General features: G+C 44.4%; 3 protein-coding genes across 3 annotated transcripts in view; 1 reads left to right on the forward strand and 2 right to left on the reverse strand.

Moving 5' to 3' along the window:
• Nucleotides 1-708: 708 nt before the first annotated feature.
• On the reverse strand, nt 709-8,346 carry LOC142884280 (uncharacterized). Its single transcript, XM_076019793.1, has 19 exons — nt 8,099-8,346; nt 6,698-7,622; nt 6,114-6,308; nt 5,486-6,002; nt 5,262-5,377; nt 5,140-5,163; nt 4,928-5,003; nt 4,768-4,818; nt 4,506-4,638; nt 3,874-4,033; nt 3,470-3,593; nt 3,348-3,379; nt 2,915-2,978; nt 2,776-2,813; nt 2,454-2,517; nt 1,896-1,994; nt 1,740-1,753; nt 1,451-1,484; nt 709-1,167 (listed from the first exon to the last, which is right to left on the reverse strand). Exons 1-19 carry the CDS (start codon nt 8,105-8,107, stop codon nt 1,098-1,100), a joined length of 2,745 nt encoding a protein of 914 aa, XP_075875908.1. The 5' UTR covers nt 8,108-8,346; the 3' UTR covers nt 709-1,097.
• An 825-nt stretch (nt 8,347-9,171) lies between these two features.
• Nucleotides 9,172-13,742, forward strand: c8a (complement component 8, alpha polypeptide). The gene is made up of 11 exons (XM_076020744.1): nt 9,172-9,351; nt 9,481-9,583; nt 10,096-10,243; nt 10,325-10,472; nt 10,746-10,935; nt 11,012-11,194; nt 11,314-11,554; nt 11,629-11,760; nt 12,494-12,651; nt 12,733-12,958; nt 13,450-13,742. The coding sequence occupies exons 1-11, from the start codon at nt 9,242-9,244 to the stop codon at nt 13,596-13,598; spliced, it is 1,788 nt and encodes a 595-aa protein (XP_075876859.1). The 5' UTR covers nt 9,172-9,241; the 3' UTR covers nt 13,599-13,742.
• Nucleotides 13,743-14,171: 429 nt separating this feature from the next.
• c8b (complement component 8, beta polypeptide) overlaps nt 14,172-27,371 on the reverse strand; it is a 36,268-nt gene continuing 23,068 nt past the window's right edge. The window contains exons 11-25 of the mRNA XM_076019795.1: nt 25,841-26,485; nt 24,415-24,542; nt 23,525-23,612; nt 19,915-20,053; nt 19,520-19,670; nt 18,383-18,530; nt 17,771-17,912; nt 17,534-17,666; nt 17,137-17,334; nt 16,394-16,634; nt 16,097-16,225; nt 15,823-15,986; nt 15,235-15,388; nt 14,569-14,640; nt 14,172-14,441 (exon numbers count right to left, since the gene is read on the reverse strand). Coding sequence (XP_075875910.1) covers nt 14,287-14,441; nt 14,569-14,640; nt 15,235-15,388; nt 15,823-15,986; nt 16,097-16,225; nt 16,394-16,634; nt 17,137-17,334; nt 17,534-17,666; nt 17,771-17,912; nt 18,383-18,530; nt 19,520-19,670; nt 19,915-20,053; nt 23,525-23,612; nt 24,415-24,542; nt 25,841-26,485 — 2,687 coding nt within the window. The 3' untranslated portion in view covers nt 14,172-14,286. The remainder of the gene's footprint in view (nt 14,442-14,568; nt 14,641-15,234; nt 15,389-15,822; nt 15,987-16,096; nt 16,226-16,393; nt 16,635-17,136; nt 17,335-17,533; nt 17,667-17,770; nt 17,913-18,382; nt 18,531-19,519; nt 19,671-19,914; nt 20,054-23,524; nt 23,613-24,414; nt 24,543-25,840; nt 26,486-27,371) is intronic.

Below are 27,371 nucleotides of genomic sequence, written 5' to 3' on the forward strand. Positions count from 1 at the left end.
ATGTTGTAGGCTACAATTTAGTTTCGTGTTTACATCATGCAATTTTCACGTTAACATCCATCTAGAAACAGTTCATTAAAGCCATGTTTACAAAAACTGTACAGTGTCATGAGACTGAGCTCAATCAGTCATACCAAGGAACCAATTAGCTTGCTTATAGCTGCGGCCAGAGTCAGAGGTGCCTGCAGCAAGATGACCTTTAAAACTACAGAAGAACAAGAAGAGTAGCATAGTATGGATTCTGCAATGAAGCAGTTTCCGCATTAAATGAAGAGAAAAAAAAAAAAAAAGCACTCCAAGCCTTTCTCTACTTGCGGCTGGTTTCAGCCATAGTTTAATTAAACGCAGTGTGCACATCACAGCTCGCCACAGGGATGTCACCACCGAGTGTCGCCTTGAGCTGTTGCCCACTGGCATTACTGGCAATAAAACAACCCAATTGTCTACTTTGAAGGGCCATCACTTCATCTAAAACCCTCTTTGTGATTTCTCTTCAATTCCTAAACTATTTTCTTAAGCCTCTTTCTCACATGGGTGCATAAAGAAATCTAAGAAACAACTCATTTTGGAAACATTCCATTGTGTCAGGTTAGGATGGTACCACTATGTGTCGATATTTTAGGATTATTTTACACAATGTGGGCATATAAAAAACCTTTCTTTTTTTTTTCAAATGCCAGATTAAAAAGGTATTTTAAAAAGGCACAATTCCATGGAAGACATTTATTCAATGTAGCAGAGAAAACAAAAAAATCCATATAATACACTTGTAAATAAATCCTTAAAGTTAAGCTCTCTACTTTTCCGTCATTATTATTTACTTTCGAGTGCGTGCAAGGTTCTCAATAGTGCCCCATTAACAGTCAAGGAGAAAATGTGAAGATGTGATGAAAGGTAACAGAAAAAGGTGATATCATATCTTATCTATAGTTACATCAGCAACTCCATGATTTCCCTCCCTGAGAGAACACAGTAAAGACTCATAATCTCCCAACTATTTGGTCCTGTGACAATATTATTGATATAAAATCCTGCCAAAATGAACAGTACAATTCCTGAGTGCACAAGGATATCTCCAGTTTTCTGCAGTGTTGTGATTAGAAGGTGTCAGCGTATAGTGGTGGGGGAGGAAGAAGCTCCAGGTCTGTGAAATCAATGTCTTGCTCACTGGGACACACACACACACACACACACACACACACACACACACACACACACACACACACACACACACACACACACACACACACACACACACACACACACACACACACACACACACACACACACGAAAAAGGGACATCACAACTCTGAACAGAACATCGAAGACTGCAAGATGCTGTATGTGATTTCTTTAGCCAATTTCTATGCGTTTCCATCCGTAGGGATAGAAACAGAGATCAGAGTCTGGCTCCACTTGCCGATTAGAAAGAAAACCAACAACACTTACGGATACGGAGGCTCCTCGACAGCACACAAGAAGTCTGGGAAGAGACGAGCAGATAACATCAAGATAACTTTGAGGCGTCTCTGCAGCCTGTCCTGCACATGTCTCCATGTCTCAGGTATCAGATAAAAAACAACTCCACTTGCTATTTTCCATTCGGAGCGGGCTGCTACAGTCAGGACTGCCGCCGTGTCTTAAATGGAGATTTGTGAGCACCCTCCTCTTAGCCACACCGTTATCAGTGACAGTGACAAGTGATGAGAAAGCAGAGACATGGAAAGAGTGAACTTACTTGGAGGATCAGCACTTTACATTGGGGAGAATAGATTGAAAAAAAAATAATAATAATAAAATTCAGTTCATGTCTTTGACAATTGTTAAGTAAAACTTAAAACGCTGTATATTCACATTGGATAATGAAAATAACACTTAAATCAAACTACGGTACTTTGTAGGTGTTGCTCCTCCACTCTCAGAGATGTCACCAAATTCCTCTTGGTTGTGTTGGAAGAAGATTGCAAGCTTCTGCAGGGCCTCATGTCTGGTCCTAAATCATGAAAAACTAATAAAGACTGGTCTGAATAACACACATATAACCTCTAACACTCTTCATGGATCTCAAAAAGTCAGACAAGAAGCTGTTGTTAAATAAAAATAAAATATTCCTAAAAATATTTAGCATGAGCAGAGTACTCAACCTGACACACACAATACGGGTGTTGGTATTGTGAACACCCGTTCACAAATTGGTATTGTGACCTATAAAATGAATGTAATCCACACTATGCCAGTGATGTTATTCAAGCCTGATGTCAGCAGGAATGAGATCTCCACACATTTTTTCCCCCCACATTCAATATTTAGTTCTTCCTCTCCGTCTCGCTCTCACTCTCTCACTCTCTCACACACAAACACACACACACACGCACGCACACAACCTTAAAGCAGATTTCTGAGGACGTCAACCGGTGAAGTGTGCCAATCCTCTGTGACACATGACACTCACTGTGTGTGTAGCTCCTCCAGGTTGGCATCGCTCAGAGTGTGCTGGGCGCTCACATGTCCACACGCTGTCAGGGCGAAGACGTGCCGGATGGGAGGAGGGCGAGGGATAATAGTGGAAAAACATGCAGGGAAAGAGGTAAGACAGCGGCGAGCGGCAGGGAGAAAACGTTGGAAGGGCACATCAAAGGGAGGTTACACTCTGCAGTATGTCAATGCTGGGGAGAAGAAAAAGAGCACTGAGGCAGAGCTCTGAGGGATGGAAAGAAATGTGTGTTCCCATGTTTTCACTTCAAAAGGACTCGCTGGACATGAAATGTACTCACACGTCTCGGGGATTGAGGCCGTCTGGCGGGAGAAGTTGCTTGATGGAAACACGGGGACAGGAAATAATTACACATTCCGACAGCCAGATAAAAATCACACGTTGGGTGAAGCCGTGCCACGGCAAAGCGTCAGTCTTACTGGCTCTCGTTGGACAGCGACAGGGTCTCGTCTTCACAGGCCCACTCCTCGCTGTCATCGGTGACTGTGGGGATACAAAATCGGTTGGATGAAGCTTTGGTTGCCGGCTAATGGTCGGCGTTTGGCAGGCCGGAAACAAGAGAGAAACCCTCTGGGCGTACACGGAATTCCTTTACAATCACAGAATAACACGTCAGTCGTGAAGCAGGCCAGGTAACTCAGCCCAGGCGTTGCGTTTGTGTGAGTGTGGGGCAGGCTGCTTGGCAACCGCGGTGCATCTGTTCTCTGTCCGTCACCAAGTCTGTACATTAAAGCCTACGAGCCGAGTGCGACCCATCTCCAACGAACCACAGTAACGTTTGAAAAAACACATTGCAATAGTAACGACGCAGCCGGCCAAGCACGTGTGAATGTGTCACGGTGCGATACCTACAGCTGCTTGTTAGCACAGGGTGGCTCGAAGATCTGTGAAAACAGAGAACGTGTGAGAAACTGCCGGCAATGACGCGGTGCTGCAAGTACATTAGCTGATAGCAGAGAGATTATTTACATTACCTGCTCCCGATGCTGATGGTATCTCCCTCTGCGTTGGCCCCTCGTCCCACAGCTTTGGCCTTCTTGCCGAGCTCCAGCATCTCCTTTATGTTGAGTTCTACATTCATAACTGAAATGTAACCGTCTGCAAATATGCAGTGCAGAGTGTTGTTAATCCAAATTTGACTATTTGAAGCATTTCTGAGTAAAAAAAACAAAACAAAACGTTTTTTTCCCCAGTTTTCCTACTGCAAACCTGTCTTTACATTCCCCGGCTGAAGGGGGCAATGTTTGTTCATGAATAAAGTGGCACTAAAATGTACCCAGGACAAAAGATACAAACATGATAAAGCCTCACAGAAGTCCAAATTGCAAACGCTATCACAGCCACCCAAGTAAAAACTGAAGTTAACGGCTGAACTCACACTTGTTGTTGCCGTCTCGGGCCAACCATTTGCCTTTGGGGCAGCTGGCGGTGCGAATGATGCCGACTGTGTCTCCACTCTTTACGGGCAGGTCGTTCTTGCGAACCTTCCTGGTCACCACCACCTTGGCGTGGTACATGGGTTCCTCTTCACCCGTCACCTGGTATAAAACCTCAGCCATGAGAAGACTGCCATGATAGCAAGATGAGGAACTACCGGCATTTCAACGTTTGAGCCACTTTAAACTGCTTTATCCTGGCCGTCATCGTGGGGCTGTTGAAACTGATTACATGCATTGTGCACACTTTAAGGTTTATTGTTGTACTTTTAAGAAACTAAATTATGACAATTCCAAATTCACGTTAAAGTGGAGCAGCCTCACAATTATGCATGTTTTAGAAAAGTGTGGTGCAAGAAAAGTAAATAAAAGTTGGACTTTTTCTCACTTCGGGGGATGGAGACAGAACAAACATAAGAAAGCTGAGCGATGCATAATGCAGGACCTTTAAACAAGTCAATTGCTCCCAACAAAGCAGAGTAAAGAAATTGAAGTTACTTTTCATCGAAAGAGATCAATAATTTATCTCCACCGAAAGAAATACATTGAACAAGGGTGACTTTGAAGAACATACCTTAAACTTCTTTCTCATTTCATTGTCCTTCCTTTCCCTTTCTTTTTGCTCTTTTTTCTCCCTCTCCAGACGCTGCTTCTCCCTTTTCTTCTGCTCCTTATATTCTGCAGTGTTGGGACTTTGCCTGTCTTTACTAATAAAAAAAAAAAAAAAAAAAAAACAGTGACTACTGGGAAGAAAGCAGTTTATGACTTTTGAGGAATAAAAAGAAACAGAATACATTTTGACAAACAGAGTGAAAGAGGGGAGGTGTGTGAAATACCCGAGGACGTGGATATGCACTGGGTGAGCATATTCTCCTGCTGCACTGCTCCTGCATTTTAATTGTGGAGGTAATGGGTTAACAAGAGGAAAAAAAAAACATATCACCGTCTTCGCATTTGGCCAAAGCCTCTGATAAAATACAGAACTCAGTTACGTACCATGGATTCCGATGCCACCTATGACCCCCCTCCTCCTTCTTTAAAGACAACAGTTTAAATATGCAGTTTATTATTTCTCAACAAAGCAAAGCAAAACAATGTGTCAACGTATATATGACCATTCAAACACTGCTTAACTGCAGTATCTTATATTAATTTATTCATTTAGATTTTTCTTAAATTTTAAGAAAAATGCCTTACTGTTGGGTGGCTATCGTGGCTGTCAGCGTACGGGTCTGGAAAAAGAAAGGGGAAAAAAAGGAGTTTGCTCGACAAGAAAACAAATTCCTCGCACATGACATGCAAAAGCCAACAGAAAAAAAATCTCCCTTACTTTTCAGTCCACCTTTACGTTTTCGGGAGTTCTGGCTTGGAATCATTTTGTTGAGGTTTTCAACATCCTCGTACACATTATCACAGGCCTCGTAGTAACTGTCCTGCTGGTGCAAACTGGATGGCAAGAACAACAGATTGCATTAACGAACTAGATAAAATTGAGTGCGTACGTAAGTAAATCAATAGATGATGCAGTATTACTACAGGTGCAACAATATTTGCCTTGAATGTGTCTGAGCCCCATCATCCAATGATACATGGTTACTGCTGTCCATTTCCTGCACGGAGGAGTGAAAAAGGGTTCCCAGATCAGCCTCGTCAGCTTGAGGGTTCGTCTGGGGGTCCAAGCTCACCTCCTCACTCTGGAACCACTGTTCTGCTGCAGGTGGCGGTGGGAACTCTGAAATATTTATTGGTTCAGAAAAGCCCACTAGCTCAAGGGATACTGGGTTCTCAAGGTTCAGATCTTGTATGGTGGTATTCATAAGGGGCTCCCCAGGATCACACAAAGGCAGGGCAGGCAGTGGATCCTCAAAGCCTGCCACTCCACAGCCACCTGGTGCAGGAAGTTCACTGCTGACCAAGTCCAGGGCCTCCAGGTTCAGTGTAGCAAGGTCAACGGCTTCTGTTTCCAACTCTGGATTATCAAAGTCTGGAAACGCTGGAGCGTCGAGCACAGGTGATGTCTGCTCAGACTCAGGCTCTTCACTTGGCGTTTGGCTGTTTGGTGGCGAACCCCCTATGATTCAAAGTAATGAATGTATCAGTTGGCATTTGATGTGTGACCAGCACCACCACAACGAAATCTAATGGAAACTGCAGCAAAAACTTAGGGACTAACTTTACAAACCATTGACAGATGCCAGGTGGTAACAGCTGAGGTCGACCGCAGGAGGTCTGGGGGGCTTTGAGGGAGCTGGTCTCATCCATGTGGATTCAGGTAGAGGCTTCTTTGGAGGAACAGAGGGTGCATGAGGATGAGCCGCTGCCTTGGAGGGAATGCGTTTACCTTTCCCCTTTCCAAAGTGTTTTTCCAATGCTGATTCTAGACAACGAAAATAAACAGAAAGACAGGGTCGTCCAGGCTATTTATGTTATCATATTAATAATTATTGGCTGGATTTTTAGATCGCTGACAATTCCTTCCAATGTGAACTGCTGTAGTAAAGTAAACATAATAATTTCCACATGCATTCAGAAAATGTCAGTTTTTTTGTGGTCACTTTTGTTTGAAGTCATCTTTTGCTTGTTGTGCTAGTTTGTATGACTTAATCTTCTAAAGCAAGAGTGGGAAACAGAGCAACATTTTTTTGTATTATTTGTAGACTTTTGTTTAATTACAATATTCATGCTTTGCAGATTGAGGCTGAATATAATTTTAATATCAACAAACAATTCCTCAATGTCCAATATCTGATGTGGAATTGAACTTACTGGTTGCAGAGCTGTCTGCTTTGAAGAAAGGCCGGGCTGAAATGCAGGCCAGGTGTGGAAGACCTACTGGTGAGGGTGTAGGTGCCTTAGGTTCACTGTCAATATTCTTTGGCGGTGAAAGAAAAATCTTGTCCCTCGAGGCGTAGTCTGGAGAACGCAAGCCCTTAGGTTTGGCAGAAATCAGCATGTGCTTGTATGAAAACTTTTTCTTGGCCCTCTCTAAGGTGCTCATAATCTTGTTGTCCGAGTGAGTGGGAGGAGAGGTGATTGAGAACTCTGGGCTGGCGAGGGCTACCTCGCCTGCGGACTGGTCACTCTGAAGAGACGCCCCATCCTCTGTACTTTGCGTTTCCCCAGAGGGTAAATCAGCGGGGGCGCTGGAAGGTCTGATGGTCAAATCAACATACGTTGGATCGTCTCCATTCTCTGCACTGCCTTTTGTTGCTTTTGATGACTTGAAAGGAAGCAGCAATCCTTTCTTCTTGACTTTAGTTTGTGGCACTGCTTCACTCCCTGGCTCCGGCTCCGGTTTGTGCTCCTTTCTGAGGGGAAGCTCAGCTCTCTGCTCTTTAACAGGCGGAACAGGAAGCACCAGAGGCATGTGTCTGTCTACGAGGGACTGCCTGGCTGTGCAGTTCTCATGACGGCGGTGGCATGTGGGGGAGGTTCGCTGGGGCTGCGGTGGAAAGGAAATTGGCCGCTTGCCCCCAGATGCCCGCAGCCCATCTCGGAAGATGACCCGGGGAACCACGGCTGTCTTGTTTACCACGGCGATGTTAATACTGCTCACCACAGAGCTGCAGTGACCTCCAGAGGGAGTGAGGTGTTTGGGTTTCTCGGCGACAGCTGGCCTCCCAGTTTTGGCCTGCGCAAGAAGGGCCTCTTCCTGAAACTTGGCCCTCAGGGCTTTGAAGTTGATTGATCCCTCATAGGACAAAAAAAGAAATTGTGCATCATTATTGGTCAGACCGTAACTTAGTTTCTCTTTCTTAGAAATATTTTACGTTAATAAATACAACAACACAATCAATGTGTTGATCTACTTATTAGAAATAGTCTTTCAAACTCCTCATTTCCTTCTAGTGATACTCAGGCTCTGACCTTTTTGATCCCTGATAGATAATAATAATAATAATAATAATAATAATAATAATAATAATAATAATAATAATAATACAAATGCTGGAGGACGACACTTCTGAAAACGTTCATTATCATTTTAAAATGCAAAGGTTAACTGACAACAAATACATAATATTATTAAAAGCATGTACAACGAGAACTCCCAGTCAAATTATCAATGACGAGGGTAGCTGGCGCAGCCGCCGTGGTTGGCCCGAGCGACCCTGACGTTAAGCTAATGACAAACAAACGAAGCTAATATGAACGTGACCGAGTTACTTCTTCCATGGCGGGTGTGCTTGATCATCACAACGGAGGTTGAAACGTTCGGAAGGCGCCGACACCAACGCGGAGGCCAACTGGACGGACGCCGGAAAGCGCAGCGACACCAGCCCGACATGCCCGCACCGCCGCGGTGCTGCACCATTTGAAAACGCCGCCGCGCTGCGGCGTGCACGTGACCCAGCGGACGCACACGTGACTCACTCGTCTTTGATTGACAGCTCCTGTGGCGCGATTCTCGCCCCCATGTTGACGACCCCCCCCCCCCCAAAAAAAGGCATCCAAACCATTGTTAGATTAAAGTTAAATCAAAATCGCTAAAATTATGTCTGACAACCTGACATCTTAAAAACAATATGGCATTGTCGCAAAAAGATCTGTGATTGGAGAAAAGTTTTATTTCCTCATCATCATTTGAAAAACAGTCTGTGAAACAGTCAAGTTTAATGACTGTACCAAACCTCAACCACTCCATAAAAAGCTCTAACGATTTTATTCCAACTTCAATGAATTTGTCTGACAGCTCTTGAAAAGCCATTAAGCTTTGGGGCAGCCTGAAGAGAGCAGAAGGCCACTGCTGGAGCAAATTGTAGATGAAGAGATGCCGAAGCAACTGGGAGCCAAGTCGCTGCTGAAGACATTCTGTCACAGTAACATCCGCTGTTAATCAGGCCTCAATGGCGTTATCAGGTTTCAATAAGACCAAAGAACGACTCTGTAGATGTTTCCACATTACTCTATGTCTGTGTCTGGACTTTGACATGTTTGCTTCTCCACCAATAGGAAGCCATACGCTGTTGCTTGTTTCTTCAACTCTTAGGGGGGGAAAAAATGAAGATCCAGATTATCAAGTATAACAAATTTTCGCAACAAACAATTCATGTGTGTCAAGTTTGCGGTGTTCCTGAAATTGTTGAGGGTGTTGAAAAAAAACATTTTTTTTTGTCAATTTAAGGAAGACAGTCCCTGAACATAAAAAAACTTTCAAACTGTTGTAACAGCATGTGTTTACTTTCCATTAATCATTCACTGCACCGCTGTTGGTCAAGATCTGTATTGGCCAATCTTCCCGTGCAGAATCACAACAGCCGTTTTGTGATGATGCATTTTAATGTTGAACGCTAGCCACTGGTCTGCATCATGGGAATATTCATTAATGTACCCCTGATTTTGTGCGCACTATGTTTGTGTGTTGGATTTAGCTCCCTTGCTGTTTCATCAAGAAGGCCATGGACAGCAGAAAATAAAAGGTGCAGTATCCCTTACTTCTCTAACCTCACTCTCAAAATTGTGATCTTGGGTGTTTAATCACAACGTGCATACATTGTTGGTACTACAAGAAAAACAGAGACTATTTCTAACGTTTTCTGTGTGGTTAGTTTGGCAAGGAGTACCAGAGCTGTACAGAGACCCACATCAATCAACTGTCAGCTGGGGAGATGGTCCTCTTGGACACCATGTGATGAGTGCACGGACAAAAAGGTAGGTAGGGCATTTAGTGTGTTTAGTTATTTATTTAGTGTATTAAACAGTATTTTATGTATGTCACATTAAAATATGATTAAACCCTTCCTTGTGACAGTACTAAAAGTATTGTTTAGTAAAATCTTTTTCACTCAAATCAATTTTTTATGGATGGAGTAATCAATAGGAGCAAAGGGAACTCTGAGCAACCAGCAAATGAGCTCCAGGAGGGTTACAAAAATGGCTGTATTTTCAGAATGTTCCCGACATTTATGACTGTCGATAAATATAACCAACTGATGGGTAATACCACATTGCCTTAAATTACAGTAATGTTGATAATGAACTTTACTGGTATGGTACCTTTCAACCAAGTTATTCAGTTCCAAGAGATTTACAGTATCATTTTTAATACCTTACCTGGTATCATTTCATAGACTTTGATTGTCTCATATTAAACGGGAGGCAATGTGCACTAGTGTAGTGCACAGATGTAAAGTTTGATTCCCATCTTGTTTTTGATTTCTTAGTTCCGTTTCCGCTACCTGGAGAGGCCATCGCAGTTTGGTGGGAGCATGTGCTACGAATCACTGTGGGACAAGCTGGCGTGTCCAACAGCAACCAAACAGTGCATGGTGCCCGATTATTGCGGGGAGAGCTTCACCTGCAGCCAATCAGGCCAGTGCCATTGACGGCCAGCGGTTGTAAGCCATGAAAAAGAACACACTGAAGTTTGAACAGCTGTGACTATTTTAACAGGGCGATGCATCAGTCAGTCCCTTCACTGCAACGGAGAGCCAGACTGTGAAGATTTCTCGGATGAAGACGACTGTCAAAGCGTCAATCAGAGGGATGACAAGTGCTCCACCCTAATGTCCATTCCTGGTGCGACTCATGGCGTTCAAGGGTGAATACCCTACAATTTTACAAAATTTTTTAGAGCCTTTTCATGCATTGGGACAGCTTTGCACAATTAATTTTCAGGTGGGGGATCACAGACACCTGTGATCCCCCACAAACAAACCCATCCCATTATCCCTGTGTTAACAGCCTCCTGCCAAAGCTGAATCTTTGTCAGAACTTCCACATATATCTGGGAGGTCCAACGACAGGTCACATTGTTTTACTTGGTCCATGTCTGATAATGTTTAATGACAAATGTGAAACGTTCTCTGCGTAGCTACAACGCCCTAACTGGAGAGTTTGTTGATCGTGTGCTGGACCCAGCGTACTTCGGAGGACTGTGTGAATATGTCTACAATGGGGAATGGAGAAAGTTCACCTACGAAGCATTCTGTGAGAGCCTACAGTACCGAGACGATGAAAAAAACTACAGGAAACCCTACAACTACCACACCTACCAATTTATGGTGCGGCTCGCTACTGCCTTGTATGACTTACCGTCGGGACAGGCATGTTTTTGACATAATCTTTGACCCGTCACAGGCGGAAGCCACGTCTCAAGGCTCTCATGAGTACTATGATAACGTTATGGACCTCCTGAATGCGAGGAAAGAGTCAAGCTCATCCAATGCAGGGGTGACAGTTGGGGTCTTTTATGTGGAAGCGGGACTCAAAGCAAGTCGTGAGAATGAGTTTCTCCAGAACATCACAAAGCATTCGGACGAGGTTAGTTGTGTTGATCCACAAGTTCACCCACTCTCATGTTGTGAAATTGTCATTTGCGCCTCTGACACAAGGATTAATACATGAATGCTTCAAAAAGCTGCCTTTTTTTCTGTCCACAGAACCTTGGGTTTGTTCGCCTTTGGTCCAAAGTGCAGACAGCTCACTTCAAAATTAGAACTGATAAAATGATGCTTCATGAGGATTTCTATGTCACGCTCATGGATCTCCCTGAGGAGTACGACTTTGGGATGTACTCCAGCTTCATTAACACTTTTGGCACCCACTATGTCACAGAGGGAACTATGGGCGGGACCCTGGAATATGTGCTGGTTCTCAACAAAACATCCATGGCTAATTCAAGTACTGTTGACTAAAACTTGCTAATATCTACTTGCAGGTGAATTGTGAATTATATTTGATTATTTCCCTGACAGACATTAGAGGTGAAGAAGCTGGCCGATGCTTTGGTGCCTCTATTGGTCTAAACTATCCTGTCAGCAATGAGGTAACAGCGGGTTTCCATGTTGGCGGAAACGGTTGCACAAAGGATGGATCATTGAATCGCAGTAAGTCATCAAATCTATATGCAGTCCCATACAGCTTTATATGTTTCGTTTAATTTAATAGAATGCATAAAAGTTGTGTGGGGAAAAATGCAGCTTTCAAATTTGTAAGAATAGAAACAAAAAAGGAAAGATTTAGTTCTGCTGAGGAAAAAAGCAGAATGGTGCAATATCAGCAGAATGGCGCAAGTCCCACCGGTCAAACAGCACGAACAACGATAAAACATCAATAGATTTCTCTAGTCCAGTCAAATCAATAGACTACATCATGGACGGGAAATGAGGCATCACATAGAGAAATAGAGAGAATTACAAGAATTGATACACATACATACATATTTAAGGTGTGATTGTTTTATTTGGTGACACGGTGGCGCAGTGGTTGTCGCTGCTGCCTCACAGAAAGAAGGCCATGGGTTTGATTCCGAGCCTGGGACCTTTCTGTGTGGAGTTTGCATGTTTCTCCTGTGACTGCGTGGGTTCTCTCCAGGTTCTCCGGCTTCCTCCCAAGGTCCAAAAACATGCATGTGAGGTCAATTGGAAATTCTAAACTGTCCCTAGGTGTGTTTGTGAGTGTGAATGGTTGTTTGTCTCTATGTGGCCCTGCGATGAACTGGCGACTTGTCTGTTTGTCACCCTGTCTTTGCCCTATGACAGCTGGGATAGGCTCCAGCAGACCCCCGTGACTGAGTGGGTATTGAAAACGGATGGATCTATGTCTTCTTTTGAAACGCAGATGCCGACTCCAGTTCGGTTATGATTGAGGACATCCATACTCTGGTGAAAGGGGGAGTTGTGGAGAGCAGCACCGGCTTGGCGGCTATCAGAAATCCTGACACCTACAGGCGCTGGGGAGCCTCCCTTAAATACAACCCGACACTCATCGAGTACGAGGTGAAACGCAGGAAGAATCTGCCACATTGTGTCGTTCATCGTTTATCTACCAGCTGACTTTTCCCTCTGATGACGTTGCAGACCATGCCAATTTACGAGCTAGTGCGCTTCAGCACAGCCGTCGGACATGCTGGTCCCAGACTGGCCAATCTGCAGAGGGCCTGGGATGAGTATATGCAGCAGTTTGACCCCTGCCGCTGCGCCCCCTGCAGACACAATGGGATCCCCTTCTTCAGTGGCACCTCCTGTAGATGCCTCTGTAAGGAGGGCTACCGCGGAGAGGCCTGCGAAGAGACTCTCAGGAGTGGTGAGAGCGCGTCATTTCATCAAATACAGGAATTATTTTCAATGCTTCCAAGCCACCCATTTTGAGTTTTTTTTGTCAGATATTCTGTATCAGCAAATTATCATAAACAAAACAAATTTTTCACTAAGTCTAACTCCAGTGAAACTGAAACATTACTTTCTGGCTTCTATTTCTCACGGGAAGTTTTTGTGTCTCTCTCCCCTTGATCTGAAACTGTCTGAAATATCTGCCTTTGACCTTTATTTCTATTATAAAAGTGGTCATGTGATCGGAGGGCACGATTGACTAAATAAGAAAGAGCTACATGTGCACACACATGCACAATTGCACTTATTAATTAATTAATTTGACCTGTTTTATGTGCTTACACGTGATGATGTTTTTAATGTGTTTTATTTGAGCTGCTGGATACAACAACTTTCCTACTGGGATAAATAAATGATCTATAATCATTATTATTAACTCAATGCATCCGTACATTTTCCTCGCAGACACCAGGACAGACGGATCGTGGTCCTGCTGGGGGGCGTGGTCATCTTGTTTGTCTGGGAGAAAGACCCGCTCCAGATCCTGCAACAATCCTGCACCCGATGGGGGAGGACCCTGCCTTGGCTCCTCCTCTCAAACTCTCCACTGCTAATGCTGTAAACGCTCTTTACAAGGAGCGTTTACACCCAAGAATAGTTCACACAAATCCCTTTTCTGAAATAAAAATATCAGTGTGGATGACTGTGTGACATACTCGCTCTTGAAGTATGAATAAAACATAAGCCTCTGAATTGTGTGCTTGAGTGTGAGTGTTTTTTTTTTGTCTGCTACATAGGAGCCTAATGAACTTCTTTTGGGTTGGCAGGACTGATTATCCACTAGCGAGTAATCAGTGAGGTTGCGAGGGTGAGCCCAGGCCTGGGGCCTTTTGCTGTGGAGTTTGCATGTTCTTCCTGGGTCTGTGTGGGTTTTTCTCAGGTTCTCCAGTTTCTTCCCACCATCCAAAAACTGAGCTCTAGATTGGCTGCAGGAGTGAGTGCGAGTACGAGTGCCAATGGTTATCTCTCTATGTGGTCCTGTGATAAAGTTGCGGCTTGGGTGTAACCCCACGTTTGCCTGTGGATATATTAAATTGGCTCCAGCACCCCTGGTGACCTTGAGTGCAGGAGAAGCGATGATGGAAAATAGATGGATGATCAAATGATTGGAAAAAGACAATCCCACCTCAAATTTTAGTGTTTTTTATTTCAATGGTGTCAGTGCAAACAACAAAAGACAAACACACTACAGACAGATTATTGCATGGGAATCCTTACATGTCTTTTCTTTTATTTTGACATTCAAAAGCAGTCTGTAGACTCCTGCTGCAGCCCCCTGCACTCCATGCCTCCGTTGCTGGGCAGCGGGTTGTTGCACTGTCGTGTCCTGGTCTTCTTCCTGCCACTGCAGGAGGACCACGTGGCCCAGCAGCTCCAGCTGCCGTCAATGGCGATGGCTGCTGGGCAGAGCCGCACATTAGGTCATTTATGGCAATGTGTCTGACCTTTCAGATTCCCCAAAAATTCAAGGGAGATGACGTCATGAGGCGTGTGCAGTGGTGTGGATGGATGGTGAGTGCGAACCTTTGCGCCTCTGAGTCACCTCGCAGGCCCGCCCACTGTAGCCGATAGGACACACGCAGTCACACCTGGTGCCTGGAGGGAGAGACTGGATGAGCGGATGAACCTTCTCTCCGTAAGATTCAACTCAAATGAAGTCACTGTCACTTTAGTAGTGTTTTTCCCACCAAGAAAATCATCCTCGCTATTTATTTGAATGTGAAAACATTATTGAGTGATCTCATTTGCATCAGCGGAGTTATGTGAAATAGTGATAATGGGATATGTGCGACAGTGTTAAAGGGACTTGGTGCCCCTTCTGTTTACGTGAAATATGTGTTGTTGCATGCATGTTTTTTTTTATTGTGTGTTTTTATACAGTCATAGAATGATGTTATTTGCAATTTTGCAGTTTTATGTGTGGCTGTATGGCTATAATCTCTCTCGTGTTTACATGTTAATGTTCAATAATACAATGTGTCCCATTTTAAAATTCAATCAATCAATCGATCAATCAATTAATCAATGGTGAGTGAAATGATCTGGCAGTGGTGTGACATTACTCGTAATGATCATTAGCATTAAACTGTTTCCTCGAGTTTAGTAACAAAACAGACCAGAGGCAAACAGACAGTGAACCGCATCAGCAACATTCTTCCCAACGATTGGCCCCGCACGCCAGTGTGTTACCTCTTAGAACAGCCACTCCGTTGTTGTGACAGGGAGCACACCGACATGAATTGGCCTCCTCCAGGTACTCGGACAGGGCTCGCTTCAAATTCCGCTTCAGGGTCCCGTCGTGGGTGAAGTCTCTGGAGGTCACCAGCTCATAGATGGGCTTTGTCTGGTGAGAAATACTTTTCACAATAAAAAAAAAACAAAAAACAAAAAACAGAAAAACAGGAGATGTAGTTTTCCTATCTTTTATTTTTCCATTTGTCCAATTTGTGTTCTGCTGGGAACTGTTTGGGGACAGAGCCAACTGGATAGTGGGAAGTCTATAACTTGACAAGTAGCCTATTTTTGTTGGCAGGCTAGTGTTGTTGGGCAAATTATACTGTTTGTTGTTGAACTTGATCAATGCTGCCGCTGCACTTTGCCTCCCTGCCAGTGTGCCAATCCTGGTGGCACTGTGACAAACCCTTTCGTAAATGTTCTTTCCAAAAAACAGTAATTCCCCCAGCTGGGAGTGCAGGAAAGACAGCGCAAGACAGTGAATGTGAATGAAAGTGTGACACACGAGAAGACAGACGTGCGACAAAACACGAGCGGACTCACCGTGGTGCGGATGAAGTCGGGGTTGAAACTCACGGCGTCACCCCACAGGTTCATCAGCTCAGGGGTGGGAAGCTTTTTAGCCACCAGAGCAGTGACGGATTCACTGCTGCCGCCCTTCACCACGGCGAAAAAGTCCTCCACCATGCTGCCGCTCACTGTTTTCTCTGCGGAAAGACAGACTGGCTTCACACCTTCCGCCTCAGCCACCGCCATCACTCCCTCCCATCCCATTCCATCCTCCCAGGCCCTCCAATTCAAATGAGTGAAAGCTCACCTCCTAACTCATTCAGCAGGCCATTGCAGGATCCACCTTCAAAGCCTGCTGACACGTAAACGCCTTGTATGTTGGCCCCGATCTTCAGGCCTGCCTGCGTACAGCGCTTGTAGTCTTCCAAGCTATAAGCTAGAAAAAAAACAAAACCCCTGTCAGGTGGATTTTTTTTAATTGCATATGAATGGATTGTTTCAGTGTCTAATTCCAAACCCCTTGGTTTTTATCCTCTTTAAATTTTTCTTTATTGGTAAAACTATGAAGTTGTAAAGAGGTCGACAGGGCTGTCCGTCCTGGTACCAGAGTTCTCCAGACGCTCCTTGTTCAGGATGATGGTGTAATCATATTGTCCTCCCAGCACTGCCTCCGTGATATAGTGGGTGCCATAGTCCCTGTAGATCTGCCGGTACTCCCCGTACACGTAGGCCTGCGGCAGGGCGCGCAGGCGCTGCAGGAACTCTGGGTGAAGCATCAAACCGTCGGACTTCAGCATGTACTGGGCCAACTCCAACTCTGATTTGGCCCTGACGAAGCTGTTCGTCTGATCAGGATGCAACAGGAAGAGGATTTTCACCGTTTCGCCCACAAAAGTTTTTGCGATTTTAGCGCGAGAGATTGCAAAGAGCAAAGTGATTTCGTCGAAAAGGTTTTTTTTTTCTTTTCTTTTTTTTTTTTTTTACTTTTGGACTGCAAGCAAATACATAATCCAACCATTAACAGTTCCGTAGAACAGATGTGAGGACTCCCATAATAAAAACAATCAATCGTACAAAACTCATGATCGGCACTAAAGACGTCATTTGTAAAAAGCACAACATTCAAGGCAGCATATGAGTATGAGCTGCGCGAGTGGTGACATGGCTCCTGTTCTGTCTCCTCACGTGAGAATGACTTAAAAGTGCTGTTAATTTTTGCACTTCCCAGCTCAAGATTATGCATTAATAAGATGTATTGACAAATGGCCACTGCAATCTTCATCCTAAAGATTATGAGAGCATTTAAATGCCATGAGGGAAAAACATAAAGAAAAAAAAGAATCTCACCGTGCCAGAAGCGCGGCGAATCTTTTTGACTGACTTGCTATATCTGGAATCATCGAAGTTGAAACCAAACTCTGCCACGCCTGGAATGGCAAAGCCAAAGGAAATGGTTGTTCTGCTGGTGCGCTCCTTCAAGGTGTAGTCAATGTAGTCGGAGTAGGACTCAAAGGACTGCAACACGAAATCAAAGGAGCTCTTTGTCTGCAATGTGAAGTAAAGCAGATCTTCATTTAAACTTTGGAGTTTCACAAGGTTGTTGTTACTGACCAGATGGAAAGTTTTAAAGGTTATGGATAAATTTGCTCTTCAGGAGGGACAGCTGATCTCCTACTATTGAACCATACAAACACAAGAGTAAAAGAATAAAACTTCTTGTTTTTAAATCCATGCTCAGTGTCACCTGCAGGGTGTACTGCTGCAGGTTGTGTGGCTTCCGAAAGCGGACATCCTGGATGTAGGTAGGCAGACAGCTGCCTCCGTAGTATCTGTTGTCCAGCACTACTCCCTCCAGGTTGCTGTTCAAGACGTTGATCCTGAAAGAGCAGCAGCAGCAGGGTGACTCAACAGGCAGGCCAGCATGTTAACAAATCCTCTGAAGCATCTCAGGCTCCAGAGGAATGCAAATGCCACTGCTCACCCTTTGGCCAGGTTCTCGATTCCCCAGTACTCCTCAGCCTCCTCCCTGCAGGGCGGCGAAGTCCTCCTGCAGCCGACCTCGTCTGACATGTCGCCGCAGTCGTCCTCCCCGCTGCACTGCAGAGTTCTATGAATGCAGCGACCTGGTTGGAAAGAGGAAGAATGGTGGACGGCCTGGTTTTTTAACTTAAATGAAACTGGAATCACTTTACAGGTTTTTTTGGTGAAGTGCAGGCTCACAGATACAGTTCAGTACAGTTAAACAAGGGCACAAAATGGCTGCTTATTGCGTGGAGTTGTCAATGGGGTGGGTTGTAAATGAACCATTTATACACACAGTTTTGCTTTCATGAGGGCTGCCATGTTCCTACAGAAGCTCAGACAGGACAAACAGAGGAATACCCTCATGCTGAAAAAGCATAATATCAAGATCATTTTTAAATGACTAAACCATTGAAAGTATTTGAAATCTCAGCTGTCTGTCAACCGTCATTGATGATTATTAAGCCATTACTTCTGCTGACTTAAATATGTAAGCATCCCAACACGCCTGACGCATCGTGGTTGTGAATCACAGAATCATCCGGAACGAGTGACTGCCTCCCTCAGATACCTGTGTGGGTGCAGAGGAAGCCCTGGCACAGTGGGACGTTGTCACAGGTGTAGCGGCTTGAGATGGTGCACTCCTCCTCCTCTCTGCCAACGAAATTGCATTGCTGGCCCCCGAACTGAGCTGGCTGCTCCAGTTTAGCGTAGCGATACTGTTTTTTTTTTTTGTTTTTTTTCCAGACGGGTGAGAAAGACACAAGACGGTCAGAGAGTGAAGTCACAGAGGAGAGACGGCACCGCTCAATAAATGTGGTGGAGGAGTCGCCTGAGGGGACTATAAGAGCCATAATCCCATTAGAGGGCTGTTTCCACTTTGTCATGTCAAGGTTATTAATCCCCCGTCTTGGAAAGTGGATGTGATAAAGCACTGCACTTATGTCTGGAGAGACCCTTGTTAGCTTAACATAAAAACTGCCTTTTGCTGAGGAAAGTGTTCTTGTTTCAATTTTTATTTTCAGTAAAAGTCAAGTGAAAAGGTGTTATTTGAAAATCAAATCAACATTTTAGGTAAATCAGGCATTCAAGTGTAGTGAAAAGACTGTTGAAGGATGATGCTATGGCCTAAAGCTAACTTAGCTTAAGCCAGAGATTTAAAAAGAAGGCAAAATGGCTGGTGGTCCACAGGATTCAGACCGTCCCCCAGTACAGTAATAAATTAATGTTTTGTGGAATGATTTTTGAGATGCATGATCCTCACTCAAAGACTAAGATGTTTATCATCACATTGTTCATCATTATGAAGATAAACAAAGACTTCAAAAAACTAAAGTCAGAAACTAAATACATTTAAATTAGCATATCTTTGTCAACAGTTTTTAGTCATGAATTGCAATTGCAGCAAACTGGTGACATCAATCCAATAAAGTTCACTTGTGGCTGCAGCCATTATAATCACCAAACACCTACTGAACTGCAGTGTTCATGCTAATTGAACCCACTGCAGCAGTTGACTGTGCTGTTATTGTGCTGCATTTGCCAGGAATGCGGCAGTTGTTCTTGTTTAGCCTTTGGACGGAAGTTTCAAGTTGCAGGAAAATATTTACTACTCATAATAACGAGCAATCTGGGCACCAGAGTGGGTAAAAACACATTGGCATGTGGACGACGAGACCTTTCCCCCGACCGTTGCCAGCACACTCACTCTCTTTTTCTGACAGGTGTCACAGCGTGACCAGGCGCTCCATTCGGACAGAACGCAGTCCACTGGGTGGGCGAGCGCCTGCTGACCTGCTGCCCGAGCCTGTCGGACTGAGGGCTCCTCCTCATCGCTGGCTGCTGTGTTGCCCACAGCGCTGTGATGAGGAGATGATGATGATGAGGATGGAATTAAAACCATGAACACACAGTGGGTGGTCTGTAGCATAGAGCTGCTAGTTGTTTGTAGAGATTTGACATGAGTAGAACGACATTGTTCACTGTCACATCAACATCCAGCCATTTTCTATACCTGCTTCCTCCGGCACTCAAGGATGCAGGGGTCTGCATGCAATTATGACTTAAAAAAAAGTAACAAACATAAAAAAACAGCCCTCTTACCACAGCAGCAGGAGGTTCAAAGACAGGTGCAGCAGGCGGCTGTGCACACTGTGCACAATCACTCGTGTCCCCATGCAGGCGAGCATGCTAGCGCTGTGTTGGGTCTGACTGGGGACAACTCTGTGACACGGCTCAGCTCACTCTGCAAACAGCGGCTGATCAATACTCGCCAGGATATGGACTCAGCGCTGCCACTCAGGCCTGGAGCTGAATACGCAACGCCGCAGAGTACAGCAGGGACTTACTGTGTTTTGTTTTCTTGTTTGCTGTCATGCTGATATGATACGCAGCTTCTGTTTATAATGAAAGACATTTATATCTGAAGGCAAGGGAAGCAATTTATTTATTTATTTACTTTGAGAAGTCATCCGTCTGGAGCAGCGGAGAGGCCTTGTGATGATGTCAATTCCCGTAAATTCGCAGACCGGTTGGTGTTTGTGTGCACAGATGTGAATCATGTTTGTGTACTGCCGACCTTTGAGCTTTGTTTACCTTCATTTGGAACTTCACAGGGTGACACAATCGGCTGAATCACCTGGATCAGTGGGACAATTTCAAAATAAACCAACATCAGGGAGTCTGTTTTGTGCAACGCTTAGTATATTTGCTCGATAACTCACTTGTACGGAAACATGTTTGGTATTTTCAGATCCAGATATTTTCAGTCCAGACTGCAGTAAAGCAGGGATACCTGGTTTACTATTAAAACAACAACAACAACAACAGAAAAGCAACAAAAAACAAACAAGAAAAGTTCATATTTAGCCCACTGTTTACAGTCTCCTGCTAAAACTGATGCTTTGGCGCACCTCTCACATGGCAACAATCTGGGAGAGTTATCCCTGCCCTTTATGACATCACAAAGCCGGTTTGGTTGGTTTCCAGAGCTGCGTGCCACTTTTGTGTTCAAAGAGGCAGAGTGAGTAATGAAGGGAAAAATGGACTCTTATGTGTGGAGTTCACTGCAGGATACACACACACACACATTTTGTAAGAAATTTTTTGGGGAAATTTTTCTATCTATTTCAGTTGGAAACAAGCTAATTAGCATTTGTTATAACAAATGCTCGAATTTGCTTGTAAAATGTTTTAAAAGAACATGAAGTCAAATAAAATTAAAGTTATGTGTAAATAGTTGTTTTATAGGTTGGATTCTAGATCAACCCGTGCAGCAACCTTGATTTAACTTTAACTGAATTCACTCTTAATTTGAAAACTGTCTTCTATTATCATTGTGTGAATTGAAATAAGTTCCTCTGTTTCGATTTGAACAGTTGTCCTCAGGAAAAGAAAGGCACCAAATGATGAAGCAAATATTACATGCAGAGTCTGGCCAACTGGCAGCAGATGTGAAGAGTGAGTGGTTTGTGTGAAGAGAGCAGCCTCTGTTGGCTGGTCGAGCAAGGAAAGAAAAGGAGAAAAGGCAGGAGAAGTGGGAATCACATGATATTTAATTTGTGACGAAACAGTGGCGAGGGTACAGTGTGTGGGGTGGGGGAGTCGTAGACGTAGAAAAGTCCTTTTTTAAATCCTCTTTTCGTGACATTTCTTAGTTCCATAAATAAAATTTACAAAATATTTTGGACTATTTCTCAGTTTTTCTTTCACAAGCAGGGCGGAATGCGGGGGAGGAAAGGTTTACCATTGTTATTGTTATAAGTGAAGAAGTTAATAGTGATGATCTCTATTCTTCATGTTACATAAACGCCTTTTTCTTTTAAAAAACTGTTTTGTTTTGGGTGGTTCAAACCTATGACACGCCCAAGTGCTTTCTTACAACAATGACCTGTTCACTGTATACAAATGACCAGACGAGAAGAACAATGACTGGACAACCCAAGAGAGAAAACTAAAATAATACACCTGATAAGGCATTAAAAAAAATGCACCCTACTGTCTCTGAGCTTATTAAGCTGTGTCTCCTATAGGGTATAGGTTCATTTTTAGACAGATTTTTTTCTTTCTTTTTTCCTTCTAAGAAACAAAACAGAAAACAATGACTCTAAGGAGCAACTTGTAAACAATTTGACCTCAGCTGGATGCAGAATATGAAGAAACATAGAAAAAAACCTACCCTCTGACTGATATAAAAAGTGTATACTCTTTAGGAAGTTGTAAGACAAATTTTGTTCCTTCCAGTCTGTGGCAATGAAGTGAGACAGCTTCCTTTTAAATGAGCAGATAGCACAGATTCACAGTTCTTATCTCACCAGCAAAAACAAAAAAACAAAGACTTATTTTTTGTGAAAAATAAATGGCATCAGAAGAAAAATAGTGAAATAAAGAAGGGAGGTGCTGGTAGGCGTTGGTTGAGGGGGATCACAGGAAGTTGGTAGCACAGAGCCATGTTTGGCACACAGGCTCAGGTTGTGTTGGGGAGGAGGACTGGGAGAATCTTATTTACAAAATAGATGATTTGGCAAAACTTTATCGTTATTATTATTTTTTTTGTGACGTTGGAGCCATAAAGTCACGGCGGCACGTCCGAGTGACTCTGCTTTGTCTTCAGTGAGAGCACTCACAGCTTTAGAAAATAGGAAAACAACCTTTTTTCTGTTTTGATTTTGTTTGTTTTTCTCAGTGCAGGAGGAAGCTGCAGACAGACAGTTTGGCTCACAGCTGAAGTCCGCTGAATCTAAATTTAGCCTGCTCATGCAAATGTATGGACCGGTGGAACGATGCAACGAGAGTATTTGGCAAATCCGGCTGCTGCTGCTGCTGCTCACAGTCTTGGCTGGTGGCGCCCGGCCAGCTGTGTGCAGCGGGAACTCGGCTCCTCCTTCAATAAGGTTCCACACTATTGTTTTGCATCATCATCATCATCAGCAGCAGCACTGCGTGCACGCACCCTCGCAGGCACAAACCCCTGGCTGACACATCACATCGCCTCCCGGTGCAGGTTTCGCCCAACGGGGAGAGGTCAAAGGTCACTTCCTGGTCCAGGGCTTATTCTATTGGATGACGAGGGCAAAGTCTGGCGACCATGCTGAGGGGTGCAGCGGTGTCTGAGGCCCTCTGCAGGAAAAAATGATCCAGGGACTGCCGGCCTGGTTGCAGGGCTGCCAAAATATCGCGTCAAGGTTCTTTCAAAAAAAAATAAAATAAAATAAAGGAAAAAAATAAAGGCAGAACGAGTCTAACAAGTAAAATCCAGCTGTGTGAGACGCTGCTGATCCCAGTCTCTTGTCTCCTCCGTCTGTCTCAGGAGCTTCGGTCTTGGCCTTGAGAGCTTCCATCCCCTCTGAAACACACGCACACACAGGGCATACGGCTGAATTCACGCACTCATGTCTCCGACCACAAGGTGGCAACATTGAGCCTTCTCCCACCCTCATTTTGGATAATGCGGGGAGGAATAATGAATTGAACAGAAACCAGGGCTCTAATCCAACTGGCAGCCGACCAGCGCGGCATCCACAAGCAGGGAGAGACAAACACGCGGACAAACACAAAATAAAGCCAATACAGGAGCAGCGTGATGAGGAAAATGAGACCGCAGGGAGTTGTTGCAAATTGGAGATGAGAGGCACAGAAAAAAATGATAAACAAATAAAAAATGTGGCCTGGGAGGGACCGTGAGATACCCACTCAGAGTGTGTTGATCTCTAGCTGTCTTCCTGCGGACAGGTTTGATCCTGCGGAGGATCAGAGGCTCCGGTGGGCACAGGAGAGATCGACCTGGCTCCTCCGGCACAGTCCTGTTAGAGAGAGGGGGGGAGGGAGGGACGCAGGGACGGAGGTAGGGAGAGAGGGAAGCTGTGAAATGGTGTGCAAAGTGTGTGTGAAAAAAAACACCTTCCCTTTCATGTCTTTCTCGCACATGTGGCCGATAAAACCATCAGCGCCGAGGCAAATGATCGAGCGTGCGGAGAGAGGCGGATCGATTTCAGGGCTGAAATCTGCCTCGTCTATCTTTAAAAGCTCCGCGAGAAAAGCATTTTCGATCGGCGATCTTAAATTTTTATGGATTACAATCTGTAATCCCTTGTGAGCAGCACGACGGAAGAGAAAGTAAGAGGCCGAGTTGTAATGAAGCCAAGGAAGCAACTCCTGTCCTGTTAGCCGTCCTTCAAAAAGCCCCCGAAGACAAAGGCAGACGATCTGGCAGCGGCGGCTTCATGAGAACTCGATGGCTTTTTAGATTGAAAGAACAGAATTGATTCTATAAGAGTAGTTTCCCCCTTTCAAAGTGCTCCTGTGGGCCCTTTAACAAATCCATCCATCCATCAAATCCACAGGATTTTAAAATGCTGGTTGCCACGTTAGAAAAAAAAAAAATTATAAATGTCGTGGATTTTTTAATTTTGACAAATTACAGTGATTACATACGATATAATAAAGAGACCTAAATCATGGGTGACCTTTAACGCTCAATCGACTCGATATTTTTCTGGGGCTTAAATCAACCTGACACGCTGTGTGACTGCGCGTCGTTCAGTGGAGAGGACTGATGATGAGCGACGGGTTGAACATTATTGACACAGCTGCGACGGAGCTCACCGATTGGTCCTCCCCCTTGGCACCGCCCGGCTGGCCTTCCAGGTCGGGGGAGTGGTCTGTGGGAGCTTCGCTGGCCTGGGAGTGGGGGCAGTCCGAGGACGAGGTCTGCTGTGGTGCTGGCGTGGATGCTGCAGCAAGAGGGAGGAAGAGGAGGAGCGGCGTGAGCGTGGCGATGCCTGAACTCAGGGGCAGCGCGCATCTAAATCCAGATCCTGACCTTTATTACATGTCGCCTCCGCTCGACTCTTGCTGCCTATAATACCTGACATCCTGCATCGTGTAAAGATGTGTATAATGTATAAAGCAGAACTTCCCAACGCCCTCTTCGCAGCCGTCCGATGTCCTTGAACCTGATGTTCCATCTTGCGTATTCTGCTCTACAGGCGCAGCTGCCGTCGGTTTCCAGACTTATTAGGATGCCGGCAGAAGGCAGGAACTTTTATTATCCACCCGCTTCCCCTGAAAACACTTCTCTTCTTGGTTGGAGACTCCAAACTTAGAGTTTCCAATATTACACCCATCTTCAGATCTTTTTTTAAGCAGGGCAGCTTTGCACAGGTAATTATTCCCAAAACACAAAAGATCTCCTCGATATATATATATATATATATATATACATATATATATATGTATATATATATATACATATACATATATACATATATATATATATATACATATATATACATGTATATATATATATATACATATATATATATATACATATACATATATATATATATATATATATATACATATATATATATATATGTATATATATACATATATACATACATATATATATATACGTATATATATGTATATATATATATATATGTATACATACATATATATATATATATATATATATATACATATATATATATATATATACATATATATATATGTATATATATATGTATATATATATATGTATATGTATATATATATATATATATACATATATATATATATGTATATATATATATATATATATATATATATATATATATATGTATGTATACATATATATATATATATATACATATATATACGTATATATATATATGTATATATACATATATATATATATATATGTATACACACATACAGTATATGGAAACAAGACAAGAACAAGGCGGTCTCAGAGGGCAGAACTGTGTATTTTAACAAGTGGAGCAGGCAAAACAGGATTTAATTTAGCAAACCAGTTTCCATAAAACACTTTGCATTACACAGCACTTTGTTCTCTCTAATGAAAACTTCCTTAAGCTACCTTTATTACGGATCACAGTAAACACTTTGGAATTATACTGTTTCCATAAAATGTCTCACTCAAATTCTTATTCGCAGCATTAAAAGGTTTAATGGGCACGCGCCGAGCGAGCCGTGCGCTCTACTCTTGACAATTTGTGGCAGCACTTACGTGATTCAGTTGATGGTGACGTGGACGTGCCGGGGCTCAATGTCATCCGGGAGAGATCCAGGTCGCTGCAGCTCCCTTCCTCTTCCTGGCTCACAGCCGCTGCAGGGGGGAGCAGCTGACAGCAGACCAGCGTGTCCGGCACACCCATGAGGCCCGGGGTCCCGCACCTGCTTGCCGCCGCCGATACCATGCCGGACCCCATACCTGCGGCCGCCGCCGCCATGGAGGGTCCCTCGCCTGCGTCCGAGTCCAGGCCGAGGCCGTCCTTGCCCAGGCTGAGCTGCCTCTGCAGCAGGGCCGGGTCGGCCGTGTGCTGCGGGCTGGTGATGGCGGACGACGGGGCCGAGAGGTCGCAGGCCTGCGGGCACACGGTGGTGATGGGTACCAGGCCTTGCAGCATGGCCGCCGGGATGGCGTGCCCGCCCACGCCCACCGTCTGCGCCGGCATGTAGGCCGCCATGGCCGCCCACTGCTGCTGAGTGGCGGGGAAAATGTTGGCCTGGCTCCAGATGAGCGGCTGACCTCCGGGGAGGACCTGGGCCACCTGCAGTGGCCCCTGCACGGGGAAGGCCAGGGTCTGAGCCTGTGCAGGGAACGGCTGCTGCGCCCACTGGGCCGCCTGCACCGGGCCCATGGTCATGTAACCTGCAGGCAGGAGACACGGCGCAGAGATAAGTTATCGCCACAGATTTATTCATCCTAGCTGCTGGAGCCAGTGGCAGCTGCTGTGGGGTGAAGGTGAGGTTGCACCACGGAAAAGTCACCAACCAACCAAAAGGAAAACACAGTTGCCAATTCGGCAAACGTCCTCGCTTCTCTGGATTGCGGGAGAGGACGGTGGGCAGGTCGTTCTAAAGTTGCAGAGCCAAAGCTGTTGTGTGAAGTCGCAGATTATCACCTCTCTACTCCCACAAATGATGGTCCAGCTTTCCGAGGAAGAGCCCCTGTACCACATCTGTGCAGTGGCGTGCTGAGCATTTTGCGTCTAGACCTTCAGTGACTTTGTGCTTAGTCCAAATTAAATTAATACAACTCTTGATACCATCAACTCAAACTCAAAAATAAATGGCAATTTTAAGACATGATTTGACAAAAACTTAATTAGCCCAGGTGAAAGTAAAGCAATGTGAGCTTGAACGTTGGCCAACCACTGCCACCACCAACAAGATATAATAAACAATTGAGAGAAATAAATACTGTGGATTATTTGCATTTCTTTTTGAGAATATGCAAAACAATTGAACAAGAACATAACACGTATTCACATTATAAATTTCAGATGATTCTGCAATATACCCTCTCTTCCTTTAGCCTTCACATCTCTGGGGTTAGTGAACTCTGCCTGGCTCTCACGAGTGCTTATCCAGTCACAATTCAGTGCAAGGTCTAAAGCCAGCAAGTGACTTAATAGTATGACATGAAGAAAACAGACTATGAACAGTAACTTTATTATCATATTTACAGGAAAAAAGTAACTTTTCCAAGTATGTGTATGCATCGCCGTCAGTGAGCAAGAATGTCGGCACAGAAT

Source organism: Nelusetta ayraudi, unplaced genomic scaffold (genome assembly GCF_046127955.1).
Source record: "Nelusetta ayraudi isolate G7.1 ecotype Tasmania unplaced genomic scaffold, CSIRO-AGI_Nayr_v1 ptg000011l, whole genome shotgun sequence".
NCBI lineage: Eukaryota > Metazoa > Chordata > Actinopteri > Tetraodontiformes > Monacanthidae > Nelusetta > Nelusetta ayraudi.